We start from the raw sequence: 14,728 nt of genomic DNA, 5'->3' as shown, positions 1-14,728 counted from the left end.
TTCAATATTAAGAGCACTGAGTGTCTGACAATATCACAGATATATGTATTTATATGTTTGGTTTCAATGCAGTATGAATACAGACAGTGGAGCCAGTTGCTGCTGAAGCTGCAAAGAGGCCACATCAACCATGCGTTCCTTTCCACTTCACTTCTCCCAATCCCCCCACCGCAGTTTTTCACACATTTACAGGACACAAATTGCTGTGAGAAGACCTCCATTTGCCTTTCGGGTTTCCACAAGAGTGCAGCTCCCACTTGGGAAACAGCTGTTAATAAGAGCGATACACTGGAAAATACATTGCTTATGACCCACACATACACACATTAGTTAGTAAAAACAAAGCAGTCATTTTTCTTTTGTTTTTTTCTTCTTTAGGAAGCTGAATTCCCTGTGATCTATAATGGAGTAGATATTGCTCTGCCTATTGATTGATGTCTCCTTCCCCCCACTTTGACATTTGCTTATCCTCGTCCGCATCTACCACTATTGACGTCCGCTCTATCTGGACATCTTCCTAAGCTGTTTTGTCATTTGTCACCTCTTAAATAAAAATGGAGGAGGGGGGAGTTGACAGTGATAAGACTTAATGACACCAACCACATTGATGGTTTTATACAAGCTTGTGGAGAGAATACTGGCCATGGAAAGTGAAGTACTGATGCGTTGCTTTATCTCCAGGATTAACACCTCTCATGGATGGACTGAGCGTATTTCTATTTTTGCCATTAATAAGAGCCACTCTGCAACCTCTAGTCTGCATTCCCACATAACTGTGGTCAATTTACTGCAAATTTACTGAAAGCAGGCTTTTGGTTTAACACCTTTTAAACTAATGTATTTGAAGAGGCCACTCCACAGGCTCTCCTGTCAAAAGCTACTATTTTTCCCAACTTACCCTCAACTCTCCACTTCTTGGATACAAACTGGTGAGATCACACGCACATACACATTTGAGCTGTTGCTAATAAAACACCCTCTGAGTGCATTTTCAGAGTTTATACTTTGCCAACTCTTTATTTGTAGAACAGTAAATGCTGCACTTCCTTGACATGTATTTCTACAAACACAGTCTGGCGTAGATTTTCTCCCCATGAGGTGGAAGACAGATTCGTCCTTTTCTCCCTCCCTCTTTCCATCCATCCCTCCCTCACTCTGGCTCCTGCAGAGAGGCTATTATTGCAGCTAATTATCTACAAATAGGCCCAATATGACAAACACAGCTCCTGTACCAGTGCTGGCTAAGCGCAGGAATCAGTCTGAGTGGGAATAAAAGACTGAAAAGGAGGCGAGGAGAGGCAGACAAAGAACAGGACAACAGTCACAGTGAAGAAAAAAAAAAATGTGAATCAGAGATAATTGAGAATGTGATAAAGACACAATGTGGAATAAGATGAGAGAAAATGTGGTGCTAAAAAAGATATAAGTGGGAGGCAGATGGGCGAAGAAAGGCAGTGACACCAAAAGGGATACAGCATAGAGGGGACTAAAATGGGAAAATGATCTTGTCCATACAGCGTGTGACGGTTGTTGCCAATGGCAACTGTCCTGCAATGCACAGACCACATCCATTTAGCTCCCAGCATGCCTCATGATCAGGGCAGCTCAGGGGTCTAAGGCTGTCGGTCTCATTTCCATACAGAAACTCATTTACCAGACGAGCATGGAGAGCTATGACGCATCAATGGGTGCTTGATTAGATCCTTACCGCTGATACATATGAATATTTATCAGTGTTCAATGAATACACATTTACTCTCCTTTCATCTGGTTCATCCTGAGTGTCCTCCTGCTCTCTCCTCTTAATTCTCTCAAATGAATATGTCACAGGCGCATCAGTGCTCCTGACAAAGTGACAGCACTCAAGATAATCTGGTTATTGTTGCTCGGCTGTGATGATCAACACTTACTTTAAGTTTCACGAAATGTGTCAGGCTTTTGTCTTGTTGTGTTTTATTTGCCATGGTGACAACAGCTCTTAAGAGACCTAAAGAAAAGGAATATGGGGTTGACGGTAATCAAAGCAACACACTTAAAAAGGATGTGTGTTTGGAATCCATTGCTGCTGCAGATTAGTGTTTGGCTGCACAACTGAAGCTGCAGGTGAGATCCAGATGCCAAGACAAGTTGGAATCACAGAGTTATACCCGCCCCATGAGCCCAAACACAGAAGATGCACACAATCATAAGCAAATCCCGCTGTTATTTTTACACTCACAGAGTTGGAAAAACAGTTATTTTTACTGAGAATAACTTACATCACTAACTCCGGCCTCCACTATCTTCAGGCCTGTCTCCTTCTCCAGCTGCTGCTTCTGTTGGACTGCACAGGAGACAAAAGCAGAGGAGGCGTTGAGTATGAGCAGTGTGTGACAAAGTAGCAGATTTTTCAGTTCCTGAGGCAAAACAAGTGGTCAGTGAAACTGAGAATGATGCAATGGATGTAACAGCATTAGTCAGATGTCAAACTGGTCATAAAAAATGCCCCCCATCCCTTTACACACACACACACACACACACACACACACACACACACACACACACACACACACACACACACACACACACACACACACACACACACACACACACACACACACACACACACACACAGCACAAACATACGCACACACACACACACACACACACACACACACACACACACACACGCACACACACACGCACACACACACACACACACACACAATCTTCATCAAGAGGAGACATCACTCTTCTTGGTAAGACAGAAAGCAGTTCTCCAGCTGACAGGAGTCTGTGTGATATATTGTGTGGTTAGTATCGGGCTATTATAGGTGAGGGTCTACAGCCATGCTAGCGGCTCTGTGAGGCTGGACTTAGGCACAGTGGTGCGTTCAGCTTAATGCTAATTCAGTATGTCAACATACTATAAGGGATAGATAAATTACAGTATAAACAGGGTGTCCCAAAAAATGGATACACACTTTAGCAGCTGATAACTATATAACTAACTATATAACTTTATATACATATATATATATATATATATATATACATACATACATACGCTATGATACCTGCAACAGTCGCTGAATTGAGAGCAGCCGTTGAACGTGAATGCACGCAAATACCAAGCAAATTGTTTTGTGATGTGTGCGATTCCATTGCTTTGTGTTGTCAGCAGTATCTGGACCATATACATTAAGGATACTTTTTTCATACGAAAGCACCTAGGCCTTAAAATTCCACCCTGGGTACAGTCATCATTAATGGGGAATTAAGCTATAGAGACTAATGCAAACATGTTTATTTCTACTGTAAAGTTGGATTTTTAACATTGTGGTCTACCAGGATTGACTGGCTCAGAGAACGCATCAAGTTCCCCTTCGAGGAACTGCAATTCAGTCCCAAGGTTGAAGAAATAAGAAATACCCAACATAAGCTAGCGTTATCTTAATTTAGTATCACAACAGTCACTTAACTTTATGTTAGCTTTAAAGAAGGATAAGGACCTACCTCTTGTGATATATCAACTTCAACTCATTCGTAACAGTGAAATATTAAACAATATCCTCTCATCCATGAAATGTAATTCCATCTTTCTTAGTTTTGGTATTCCTTTAGTCAGAACATGTAAAAGCAGCGCAAGAGTCTTTACATACAGTCTATGGTCAGAGCGGGTCTGAACCGCAAAGCAATTGCGACTGAGAACCATCTTTCAATCCCAGATCAGCTGCACCTAGTATATACAGTATAGACATAAGGGCTTAACAGTATTTGGTTTGATTTATTATTGTTGTTGGATTTGACCTGCTGATATCACCACTGAAACACCAGACGTGTTGTACATGATCAGGCTGTATCACGCTTGAATTATATTCCCCGCAGTAACTCTGTTTACATCAACTTTGTGATATGAGCAATGGCCTGTTTTATAACTGCTTGTTTCATGAATGAATATCTGAATATATATATATATATATATAATATATATATATATATATATATATATATATATATATATATATATTACTCCATGCGGTCACTGTATGAACGTTCCTGCAGTCCCCACATTCCCGTAACAGCCTTGGCAACAATATATAGCTGAATTTTAGAGGAGCAGGGAGTCAGTTGCCCTGTAACAGACTGTGTATGCAGAAGCCTAAATGAAAAATTTGGCAGGTATGATGCATGCTAACATTTGATAATCAGCACTACATACAAAGTACAGCTAAGGCTGGTGGGAATGTCATTAGTTTTGCAGGTATTTGTTCTGGAAAAATTTAAATTGTGACTTGCTGATGGCGCTAGATGAAAAAGTTCAGGGATCAGCAAAGTTATTGCATTTCGTCCTGAGGGGAACGTGAATGTCTGGACCAAATTTTATAGCAATGCATTCAATAGTTACTGACTTCATCCACCAGAAACCATAAATGTCTGTACAAAACAATTAATTCAAGTTAAGACATTTTAGTCTGGACCGAAGTGGTGGACAGACATTTCCATCCATAGAGCCGTGATAAAAAATATAAAATCCAAACATTAGTTTACCAATAAAAATTGTCCATTCCCCTGACACCCCTGAGTTAGACCTGCTGGAGATTTCCAGAAAGGAGATGAAGTGCTTGTAGATTCACAGCACAAAATAACTTGAGCTCCTGCCTTTGTTCTTGCAGTAATTAATACACCACCCGAGTTTGATCTATTGATCTAATCAAGTATGGCACGCTATTTCCAAAGCTTTGTTCACGACAGATATTCTCATGCAAATCAAACCAAAGTGAGGCAATGTTAAATATCCATCCTTCAAGATCAGACATTTCACCGACTTTCCCCCCTCCTTTTTAAGACCCCTTCCTCACTTTGATGGAGACATTTATATTGAAAAACAAAATCAAAGGGGCCTTAATAGATTATGCCAAATTATAGAGTGCAATGAAAAAAAAATGGAGCATAATTTTAATTGAGTTTGTTAGCATGTGAATGTGATTGGTAATGGGCAGAAGGGAAAAAAGTGAGTTAAAGAGAGGAAGAGAAAGAGAGCAGGTCCTTTAAATCCCATTTCCCCAGATGAAGGCTATGCAAATGACCCTGAAGAGCCGAACCCCACCTCACACTCCAAATTCGGCAAGGGCCTGTTTAATTAGTATTTTAATCTATCCCAATGATTCCACTCAGTCCACAATGTATGCAGCATTCCATCTAATTAAGCACGCTACTTTTAGGATAACCATCCATCTCCCTCGCTCTTCCTCTCTCCCCTTTTCTCTTTCTGGTTATTAAGGATCCTGCAAACATTGATCATCCTATCATCTCATCAACATGGCAGCGAAGGGGACATCTCATATCATATGTGTCAGCCAGGGGTTTCTGAATGGCGGCTAAAAGGAGGATAAAGGAGGTGGCGAGAGCTGGAAAGGTCAAATATACATACAAGTCTAAATTAAAGTGCCACATAAAAGAAGTAGACAAAGGGGGAAAAAATAAAATCTTCTGCCCTTTCTGGGGGAGGAAAGTCTTCAACTGGCATGTCTCAACTCATTTAACATTTCATGCTGCCACCCCTGTATTTAGTCATAGACATATTGCTTCTCCATAGATAGCTACAGTACCTGCAAAGTCCTGGTGCTATTTAGGAGGGGGGTAATGAGTGTGGTAATTGGGCCCAGCTGGGTGAGGGCGTAGGTGGTGGGGGGAAGTGAAGCCGCTAAAAGGTCACACAACGTTTTGGTCCTAATGAGGACCCCTCTAGGGTCGCAACACATCATGATTCGAGCTACAAAAGATTAGCCTGGAATCAACACACATACACGTCACAGCGGCTGCAGACTGACAAGCTGACATTAACCGTCTTACGGTGAAACCAAAGAAGCCTGAAGGTCAGTATTTACTTGTGAATCAAAGCTGAGGACTCTCCAATCAACCTGAGGGAAAGGACTGTCCCACAACAGCCACTTTAAATGTAAATACAATGTACTTGCCGGGCTCATTAGCCAGTAACTGGATGGGTCTGGGCTGCAGTGAGAATCCAGCCAATGGATTGCTTGTTCTGTCACTGACTGTACAGATAACAGCCTACAGCATCTCTTTTTGGTCACCCCTTATATTAACCTCCCACTGGAGCTCGCTCTCTTTCTCTTTTTTCTCACAGACACTCACACAGATTTTGTAAGCTTCAAATTAGCCACCAAATACTCCTGACAGACTGTGGAAAAGAGATGTCAGGTCTCATTTCAGAGAGGCTCCTCCAGCCATTTTAATAGGCATTGTCTGAGTCTATCTAGTGCGATCTCTAATATTGAAATCTGATACCCGCTGCTCATTTAATCTTTTTGGTTTCCGAGTCATATTGAGCCATATCATCTGATGTTCAGCAGGCAACAAAAGCACAGTAAAGTCCAAAGGCTTTTCACGTACATATGAATGTGCTTCATTTATATGTGCTTCCAAGTGAAACTACATACACCTGCAACAGATTTATTAGAGAAACTAACTAGTGGCAGAGTCTGACTTACTCAACACTAACTCAACATTTCCTACTGCTGCTTCTTTGCACTAAACTAAGACTGGGTGGGGTTTTTTTCTGAAGTGGCGACAGGAAACACAATGTATTTGTCACAGACGTTAGCTTTGAGCGCGATCACTTATCAAAAATGCTTCTCCAAAACAAGACAACCATCATTTAATGCATGTTTTGGCGGCAGATCATTTTCAATCTTTGCAAGTGAGTAATGGAACAAAAAGGAGTAGCCAGAGTGAGCTGTTTGATCAAGAGTTCGCCTCCAACTTCAAACCAACTCTACTGTGTCCTGCTGTCGTGTGGAAAACTACTCTGCTGTTTTTAGCAGCATAAAATCAGCTGATGTCTTGTGACTTGAAATGACTCGAATGACTTAAGTTTGTTTGGCTGCACTAGAAACAAAAAGTACCTCTTATGTTTCTTAAATAGCTGCTCAAATTTTTTATTTTTTTTTACTTTACATATCTACTTGGTTGGTTATTGTGACCGTGTCTGACATGGGTTGTTGGGTGGGATATCGGGATCCATGTCAGGGTTTTTCTGTTCTTATGTGTCTTTTTTTCCCACCTTATTCTTGTGCATATTGGTTAAGCTGTCTGCATAAACCAATAAAGAAATTCTGGGGGGAAAAAAGTGGCTGCTTAAGGAGGGTTTGCACGACGTGGGTCTCCAAATCAACAAGGACTGACTTCTTAAGGGTTACAACTTTTAATTAGGTGTTTAGACAGAGACCCTTCACACAATGCTTCTATATATATATATAGTAATACTGTGCCTGCTGTCAAAGAACATTTTTTCATTTTAAAACAAAACACAATATTAAATATGAGAAGTGCACCGAGTGTCTCTGCTAAGGAACAGGAAGAACTGAAGAATACTTCAAAACTCATCAAGAACTTGTTGAAGAGCAAGGAAGAAGAGGGAAAGGCCATTTTAATCATCGATCTAAAGAATGATTCAAAACACCAAGGCCTTTACTTGACACGCACACTAATGAACAACAAAAACCCAAAAGCACATTTAAGCTTGATTTTTTGTGACCTTTGAATTGCTCTGTAGCATATGCGCTCAACACAAATTATCTTGTTGGCGAGATATAATTTGATTAAAATGTTGCTTTTCTCTGCCATATGCTGCAAACTGCAGCAATTGTGCACTTCTCATCATAGATTCTAATAGCAATTCAGAAATGATTATCATGAAGTCATCAGAGCTTAAAGTCATGAATATATATATTCGATTTTATGACATACGTTGTTATTGTTAGAGGCAATATAAATTCAGCATCGGGAGACAAATCACCAACTGTAGGCTGTAAGTATTTTGTATTTCAACACGGCACAGCAGCCAGCGCTCTCACATGATCGTAATGTTGCCTCTTTGGTTGAATGGGGGTATATAGTTGACAAAATGCATATTTCACCAACCTCTGATTGATCTGTTAATATTGAATAACATCCACATCCATTCCATCTATCCACCCCCTCCCTTTCCTGCTCCTCAGGTCGTCTATTCACCACTTCCATCTCTCCATCCGTCACTCCAACCAAACAAAATGAAAGTGTTTATTGCGGAGGAGGGCTGACGCTCACGCCTCTCCACAGCCGTTAGCCTTATCAGCAGGCAATCGCTCCGATATTAAAGCTGCCATTCCGCCCATCACTTTCCCCTTGCACATATGATGGCTGTCTCTACCTATCAGAGTGGCGAGAGGGGGAGGGGGGGAGAGAGGAAGAGGAAAAGAGAGGGAGATGCACCTGATCCCCTCCTGACAGATAAGATGCATGGTAACCCATTTTTCAGCCAAAATCCTAAACAAAAACAATAATATCCATTCATACTTTGGTGGATGAAGAACCACAGCGCTGACTTCCGAGTGGCAGCATATTCATTACACGTATGATATATAACATGTATGTGACCCCTTTACATCCGACTTGCTTATCAAAATGTTAATCCGTCCACGGATATTGTTTTTATAAGGCTTATTTGTTCAGCCTTTTTTCCCACTTCGAGTGCACAGAGAGGATATTCTACAGAAGACACAAACCCACTAATATAAAAGGACTTTCACATGAGCTCTGTTTTTTTTATTTATGGTAAGGATAAACAAACATCCTGTAAACAAATGAATATATACTACTATCTGAGCACACACACACACACACAGAGCAGCCCTCTCCTCTTGTGTTTTCTTGTTCATGTGTATAAATTGTTATTCTGCTCCTTGGCTTTTATAAATCAAGATACCCAATCAAAGGACCTGGACCTCTGAGAAAACCTGCAAATGAAACACAGGGATGAAGTGGAGCCGAGCTGGAGGAGAATAAAAGAGTGCCATGTTAAATACAAGGTGCATTAACATTCGATGCCTCCATCCCATGACATCATTATGTGCTAATATCTAATCAAGATACGATTAAACCATCAACATAATCGATCAAATCATACATGTCAGTGTTTACTCAATACGTATTCATTGGAAGAACATAAACCAAGTCAATGAAAGCAATTGGGCTTAATATCATTGGCTGATCATCTATAATTTCATTATTGTAATAATAAATAATAACAATATACATTTCTCTTTATAGACTGATAATTTATTGGTAACGATATAGATTGTGAATTCCTAATAATACTAAAAGAAAAGCCATCAAATAAGAGTAGCATATCTACACATTAAGAAGGTGGATTAAGTGAATTTTTGGTTTATTACTGACTTAAAAGATTAAATAAAATTCTGTTCATTCATTTCCTAGCGATCGTCTTATCATCTCAGCACTGATTAATATATCTTGCAACATCCCTATGGCTCTCATAATAATGATAATCTAATATAATTAGACATAATTCAATATAACAGTTCAACTTAATCCCTAAAAAGTAAATATGGAATTAAATTAAGCCAGATAATTTAACTGAATAGAAAACAAACCATCTTCTCTCTGTCAGTACACTCAACATGATGATAGCCATGACATCATTAGGCTCTAATGTCCAATCAGCAGCACCAATCAAAAACCACCATGTCTGTCACATGGTAGAGCCATGCTGTTAACAGCAGGGGGTCTTGGCTGGCTCACTGTTTATTCACTCTCATCGATCGTTTCCTGTGGATAAGCCAACAGTGCTCCCAAACAAACCAACTGCTGTTATTCAGCCTTAATCAACACACCACCAACCTTCGCTATCTAACAGAATACACTGAACTGTACTGAAGATCACAAAAGGAAAATGTTCTCTGTCCTCCGAGATGTGTCTGGGTGACACATTATGGACCATGTTAAAAGATAGCACAGTAGAGAAAGAGAATAGGAGATGAAGCCTGACTTCACCTTGTGTAATGGCTGTAGTTGTGCAATCAGCATGCACCTTGTGTCGGCTGCAGACCATGCCATGGCCTTTGGTGGTATCAAACACATTACAGGCCCCTTCTTCTTTCAAACAGAGCCTGCATGACACATTGATAATTGCATCCTCCCTTATTAGAGCCCCATTTAAAAGATGGCTAAATAATACGCCTGGATGAGTCTTCAACTCTACTGCACATGCGCGCACACACACACACACACACACACACACACACATACACGCACACACACACAAGCTCATGCAAACAGCCCCAAACACATAATATCTGTTTCTTTGCTGCCTGCTTGATTAATAGATTGTGGCTGCTCTGACACTCTGTGTAGCATAGGCATTTTGCCTTTGATAGAAGCTGACACCAATTCTTCACGGACTGCAGGAGCGGGGAACAAAAGCAGCACTGGCAAATGACTTGGATGGCAGACGACTCCAGATGTGGGAGAAACCCCATGGATGTCACTCCGTGTTCGCACCGGGACACGTTTACATCGTTTACGATCCCTTTTAGAGATGACAATCTGCAGATGTGTGACACATGCGACGTAAATCACATCTGATAATCACTCACAAAGAACAGATAGGTTTGAAGATTACAGTGATCGATGAGGTGGACAATGCACATATGAAACAATCATGGTCATCAGAAGTCCAGCATGCTGCTGGGTCTTTGGATGAACTTTTGCAACAGCACAAGTCGGCTGCTTTGCTGTCAATAAGACACTGCATAAGACAGATTTACTGCAGTCTGCAGGGAAACTTCAACAAGTCTTTCTGTATCCAGGGTCCTCTCCAGTATGCAGCACCAACTGAAATGTACTCCTTGTGAGACATTACATGATACTCTAGCTACATGAAAAACATTCTCTGCTCCCTTTCCTTGAGTAAAATTTAAAAAGGATTTAAGATTGATGCTCTCTAAAAAACTGCTTAAATTTCGTTCCCTGGATGTGTGTGTGTGATACAAGATGAAAACATCTGGAAGTCTGCCACCGTCTGAAGGGAGCCTACTGGGGAAATGTTTAGTGGAGGAAGGGATGGAGAAGCGGACACACAGAGCTGCACACACACACACTCACACACACTCTCTCACTGCTTCCCCACTGAGAGAACTCTGACAGAGGCAGCCCTACCTGTCACTGTGGCAGCAATTATCCTGCAGGCTCTCTCCACGGACCGTCTCCTGCAGGTCTCCACATTACTAACCACATCACTGAGCACACACATACTGAGTAGGGGAGGAGGGCACACTGCACACCCACAAGTACTGTACATATTGATAGACACACACACACACACACGCACACGCACACACACACACACACACACACACACACACACACACACACACACACACACACACACACACACACACACACACACACACACACACACACACACACACACACAAATATGGCTGTGTATGCGCGGTTTTGCTTTTCATCCACAACTCACTCACCACAAGCTAATGGCTCGAACATCGTAATGATGTGTTGGTGCAGACATCCTGCTCAAGCCAGGAGAAACACACATCATTACGTGGACGTGAGTGCTCATGCAAGCATGCACACATACCTCTTCTGTTAGATAAATTAAATATCATAAATGAGACAGCTAAGAAGTCCACAAATACACACACACTAGAAACCCTAAATAAATCAATAAGTGTGCTAAAGTTGTCATAAGGCATGGTTGCATAGCAGGCTGCATTAACATGAGGACAGGACATGAGCTCCAGTGATTCAAGAGAAAAAAACAGACATGCTCAGAAGGACAGGGTGTCCATTTTGGCTGCAGGTCTTCCTGAGGAAGGAATTGATCTGTTAAATGCTGGTTCACTGGAGCTAGGATCCACCAGGACCCGGTCTGAGTCTCGGGACAGGTTAATTGCACGGAGCTGTGAAGGGTGATTTCAGAGAAAGGCCCCAGAAAGAAAAAAAAAAAAGAACCCAATGTGACCTTATTACCGTAGATTTGTTCCGACTGTCATTAGGAATCACAAACACCATCACTCAAGTCAGGAATATGAGGCAGAGGATGAGAGACGGGGTGAAGTAAGCAGGGGGAGGCTGGGCTCTGACAGTAATCAAGTGGATTTGATCTGAAAACAGTATCTATCATCAAACAATCTATGGAATAGGATACATGTACATATGCTGCATACGTCTGGCCCAAGGACACAGAGTAGTGACCGAAGACAATTATCACCATGACACAAATTGTTCCCATGATGAATCATCCAAAAAATGATCTGCAGCTGTTAAACCAAAGCAAGAGACCAGGGGGTTGTTACAAAATGAAGATAATGTTACTGTAATGGGGAACAGACATTTATATCATAAAACCACCTAAAATTTCCAAACTCTGTCTGTCAATAAAGACCCAAATCAGATAAGTGTGACCAGCTGTAACATACTAATCCAAGAATACTTGTGTAGGCTGACGTGAGTCAGCTTTTATAATAAATAATATAAAATATAAAATATCAGTCCTTAAATTGTCGCAAAGATAATGTCCAGAAATAGCCACATATAAAAAAACGCTATGACTGACTTTATCTATGTATCAATAACACAACAGCAAAATATTTCAAAAACTAATTTCTTTGCTAGAATCATTCATCAAGCAATGATATTCTTTTGTTTGTGAGTAATTTCATGTATTTTTTAATGTATTTATTCCCCTTGAGAATGGTCTACAAGGGCGTCCTGGTGGTACAGTGATTAAAACGTGTACCATAGTCTATGATGTATCTGTACCGTGACGAAAGTAATAAAGGCAACATGCCAAATATATATATTTCATCAGGAATACTTTTAATATTATGTGGTCCAGTAGCTTACTGTTAATCAAACATCATCCTGTCTGTTGTCGTCATAAATTAGTGAAAAACCTACATTTACATACACAAGCAACGACTGTTGAAATTTGAAGTTAGGGCTACAACTATCAATCATTTTTTTTATTGTCAATTAATCTGTCACTTATACTCTCTGTGCATCAATTAATCACTTTGTCTGTGAAATGTCAGAAAATTATCATAAATTCAATCACAAACATCAAGGTGACGTCTTCAAATTGCTCGTTTTGTCCGACCATCAATCCAAAACCCAAAGCTGTTTACTTTACTGACACATAAGACACAGAACCTCACAACGGAGAAGAGGGGACCAGGGTGCACGCTGCATTTAACTTGAAAAATGACTTAAACAATTAATAGATATCGAAGGGTACCTAGCAGCAAATTAATGTTTCAGCAATTAATGCGCAAATGTTTCATCTCCATTTGAAATGACTGTTTGCCTAATTTTTCTCTTTTTATTTCCAGATAAAGGAATTGAATTAATGTGACAGCGTTAAAAGATGCCACCATTTTGTAACACAATCCAAAATGGATCCTGAAACAGACCCACAATGTTCTGAGTTTCCAACGTTGCTCCTGACAGTGTGAAGTCATCACCGGTATGAAAGAAATACACTTAGAAGATGCATTGATTACAAAGCTTCTGTTTTGTGCCTTTTCAAATAATTTCAACCTTTCAGTTCCAATTTACGCACTGCCTGAGAATCAAAATTACATTTACGAGCCTTTTTCTTCACTGAGGTATTCAAGATGCTTTCAACTCGAGGAGGTTAATGTCTAAGCGAACACATTTGCCGTCAGCGGGCTTTGAGTCAGTCCTTCCTACCACCTCTACAGTGCAGTGGACTGGACACCTTTACTCAGAGAGTGGAAACCTATCTGCCTTCCTCTCTCCGTCTCTGTGAAGAATCCTGGCTGCTCTTCAGACTGCAGTGTTAATCTCACTGTCTTGCCTTCCTGTGTACAGCTGGGGGTGGTGGGTGTAAAATGTAAGTGTAACACAACAGTCTAACGCGGGTGTCAAAATGACAAATATGACATTTCCCTTCTTAGATTTTATTAGTTCTGATATCATTTTGCATTCAGCCTTGCCTGATGTGTCACTGGGCGCTTTAAAATAAAACAACACTATTCTGCTCCAGGACAAAATGTGATCATCATTATTGTATGTCTAAAGCAGAGCAGCTGCGACTGCAAAGACGAAAAGCAAGACATGTATTCAGGATGGGCTGCTATTCAAAAAATCTAAATACACAGTTTGACTAGTGTGTTTGCTATTGTAGAGCCCCCCCACACTCTCAATCAATCATTTTAGTGCAGAGTTCCTCAAACAATTCCTTTTAAAAGTGAGGCAGCGATTCAGTCACAGCATGATGAATAAATCTATACACCATAGAAGCGCCGACGTACTGTCTTTTTTCCAGCATTCATTTCCTAAATAACTGCAGAATCTCTCTATATGTTCCAAGATTTGCCTGAGATTAAACTGAAGTAGTTAGAGAGGGGGGAAGACAAGACTGTATAAGCACACCTCCCTGTCTTTTTAAGGACACCTGTTGGGCTGCATGGCTCATCTCCTCCTCATTTAGCCTTCTGTCTGGGCTCCGTGGGGCTGATTACCAGGAAGAGCTGATTCCAGTTGCACTGCTTATCAGTCTAATTAGAGCCCCTGGCAGGTGACTTGAAGGAAGTTGTGTGTCTCACGGATGTTCAGGCACAGTGATTTGTACAGGCATGGAAGCTGCTACGTGTTACACAGAAGAAGACAAGCAGGGCTGCCGCGGTTAGTCGGCATAATTGATGATGTCATCGTCAATACCACTAATTTTTTTATTCTATTCATTATAACAAATGTTTTTCTTCAATATCACTGATTTGACACTGAATTGTTTTTGGCTCCAGTCATTGGTCGTTAAACTCCACTCAACGCTAAAATCTTAGAAAATGGCGGCTGCAGCAGAGTTGACTCGGCTCAGAGTATTATTGCCAACGGCTGC

The 14,728-nt window shown here is 40.8% G+C and overlaps 1 protein-coding gene across 1 annotated transcript in view; it reads right to left on the bottom strand.

Annotated features, from left to right (window-relative positions):
• ptprn2 (protein tyrosine phosphatase receptor type N2) overlaps positions 1–14,728 on the bottom strand; it is a 121,749-nt gene that overhangs the window by 44,737 nt on the left and 62,284 nt on the right. Inside the window, exon 11 of the mRNA XM_083935865.1 lies at positions 2,259–2,323. Within this exon, the coding sequence (XP_083791991.1) occupies positions 2,259–2,323 (65 nt within the window). The remainder of the gene's footprint in view (positions 1–2,258; positions 2,324–14,728) is intronic.

The sequence above is a fragment of the Echiichthys vipera genome (assembly GCF_963691815.1).
Source record: "Echiichthys vipera genome assembly, chromosome: 21".
Classification (NCBI taxonomy): Eukaryota; Metazoa; Chordata; class Actinopteri; order Perciformes; family Trachinidae; genus Echiichthys; species Echiichthys vipera.
This window is presented reverse-complemented; position numbering and strand designations above follow the sequence as displayed.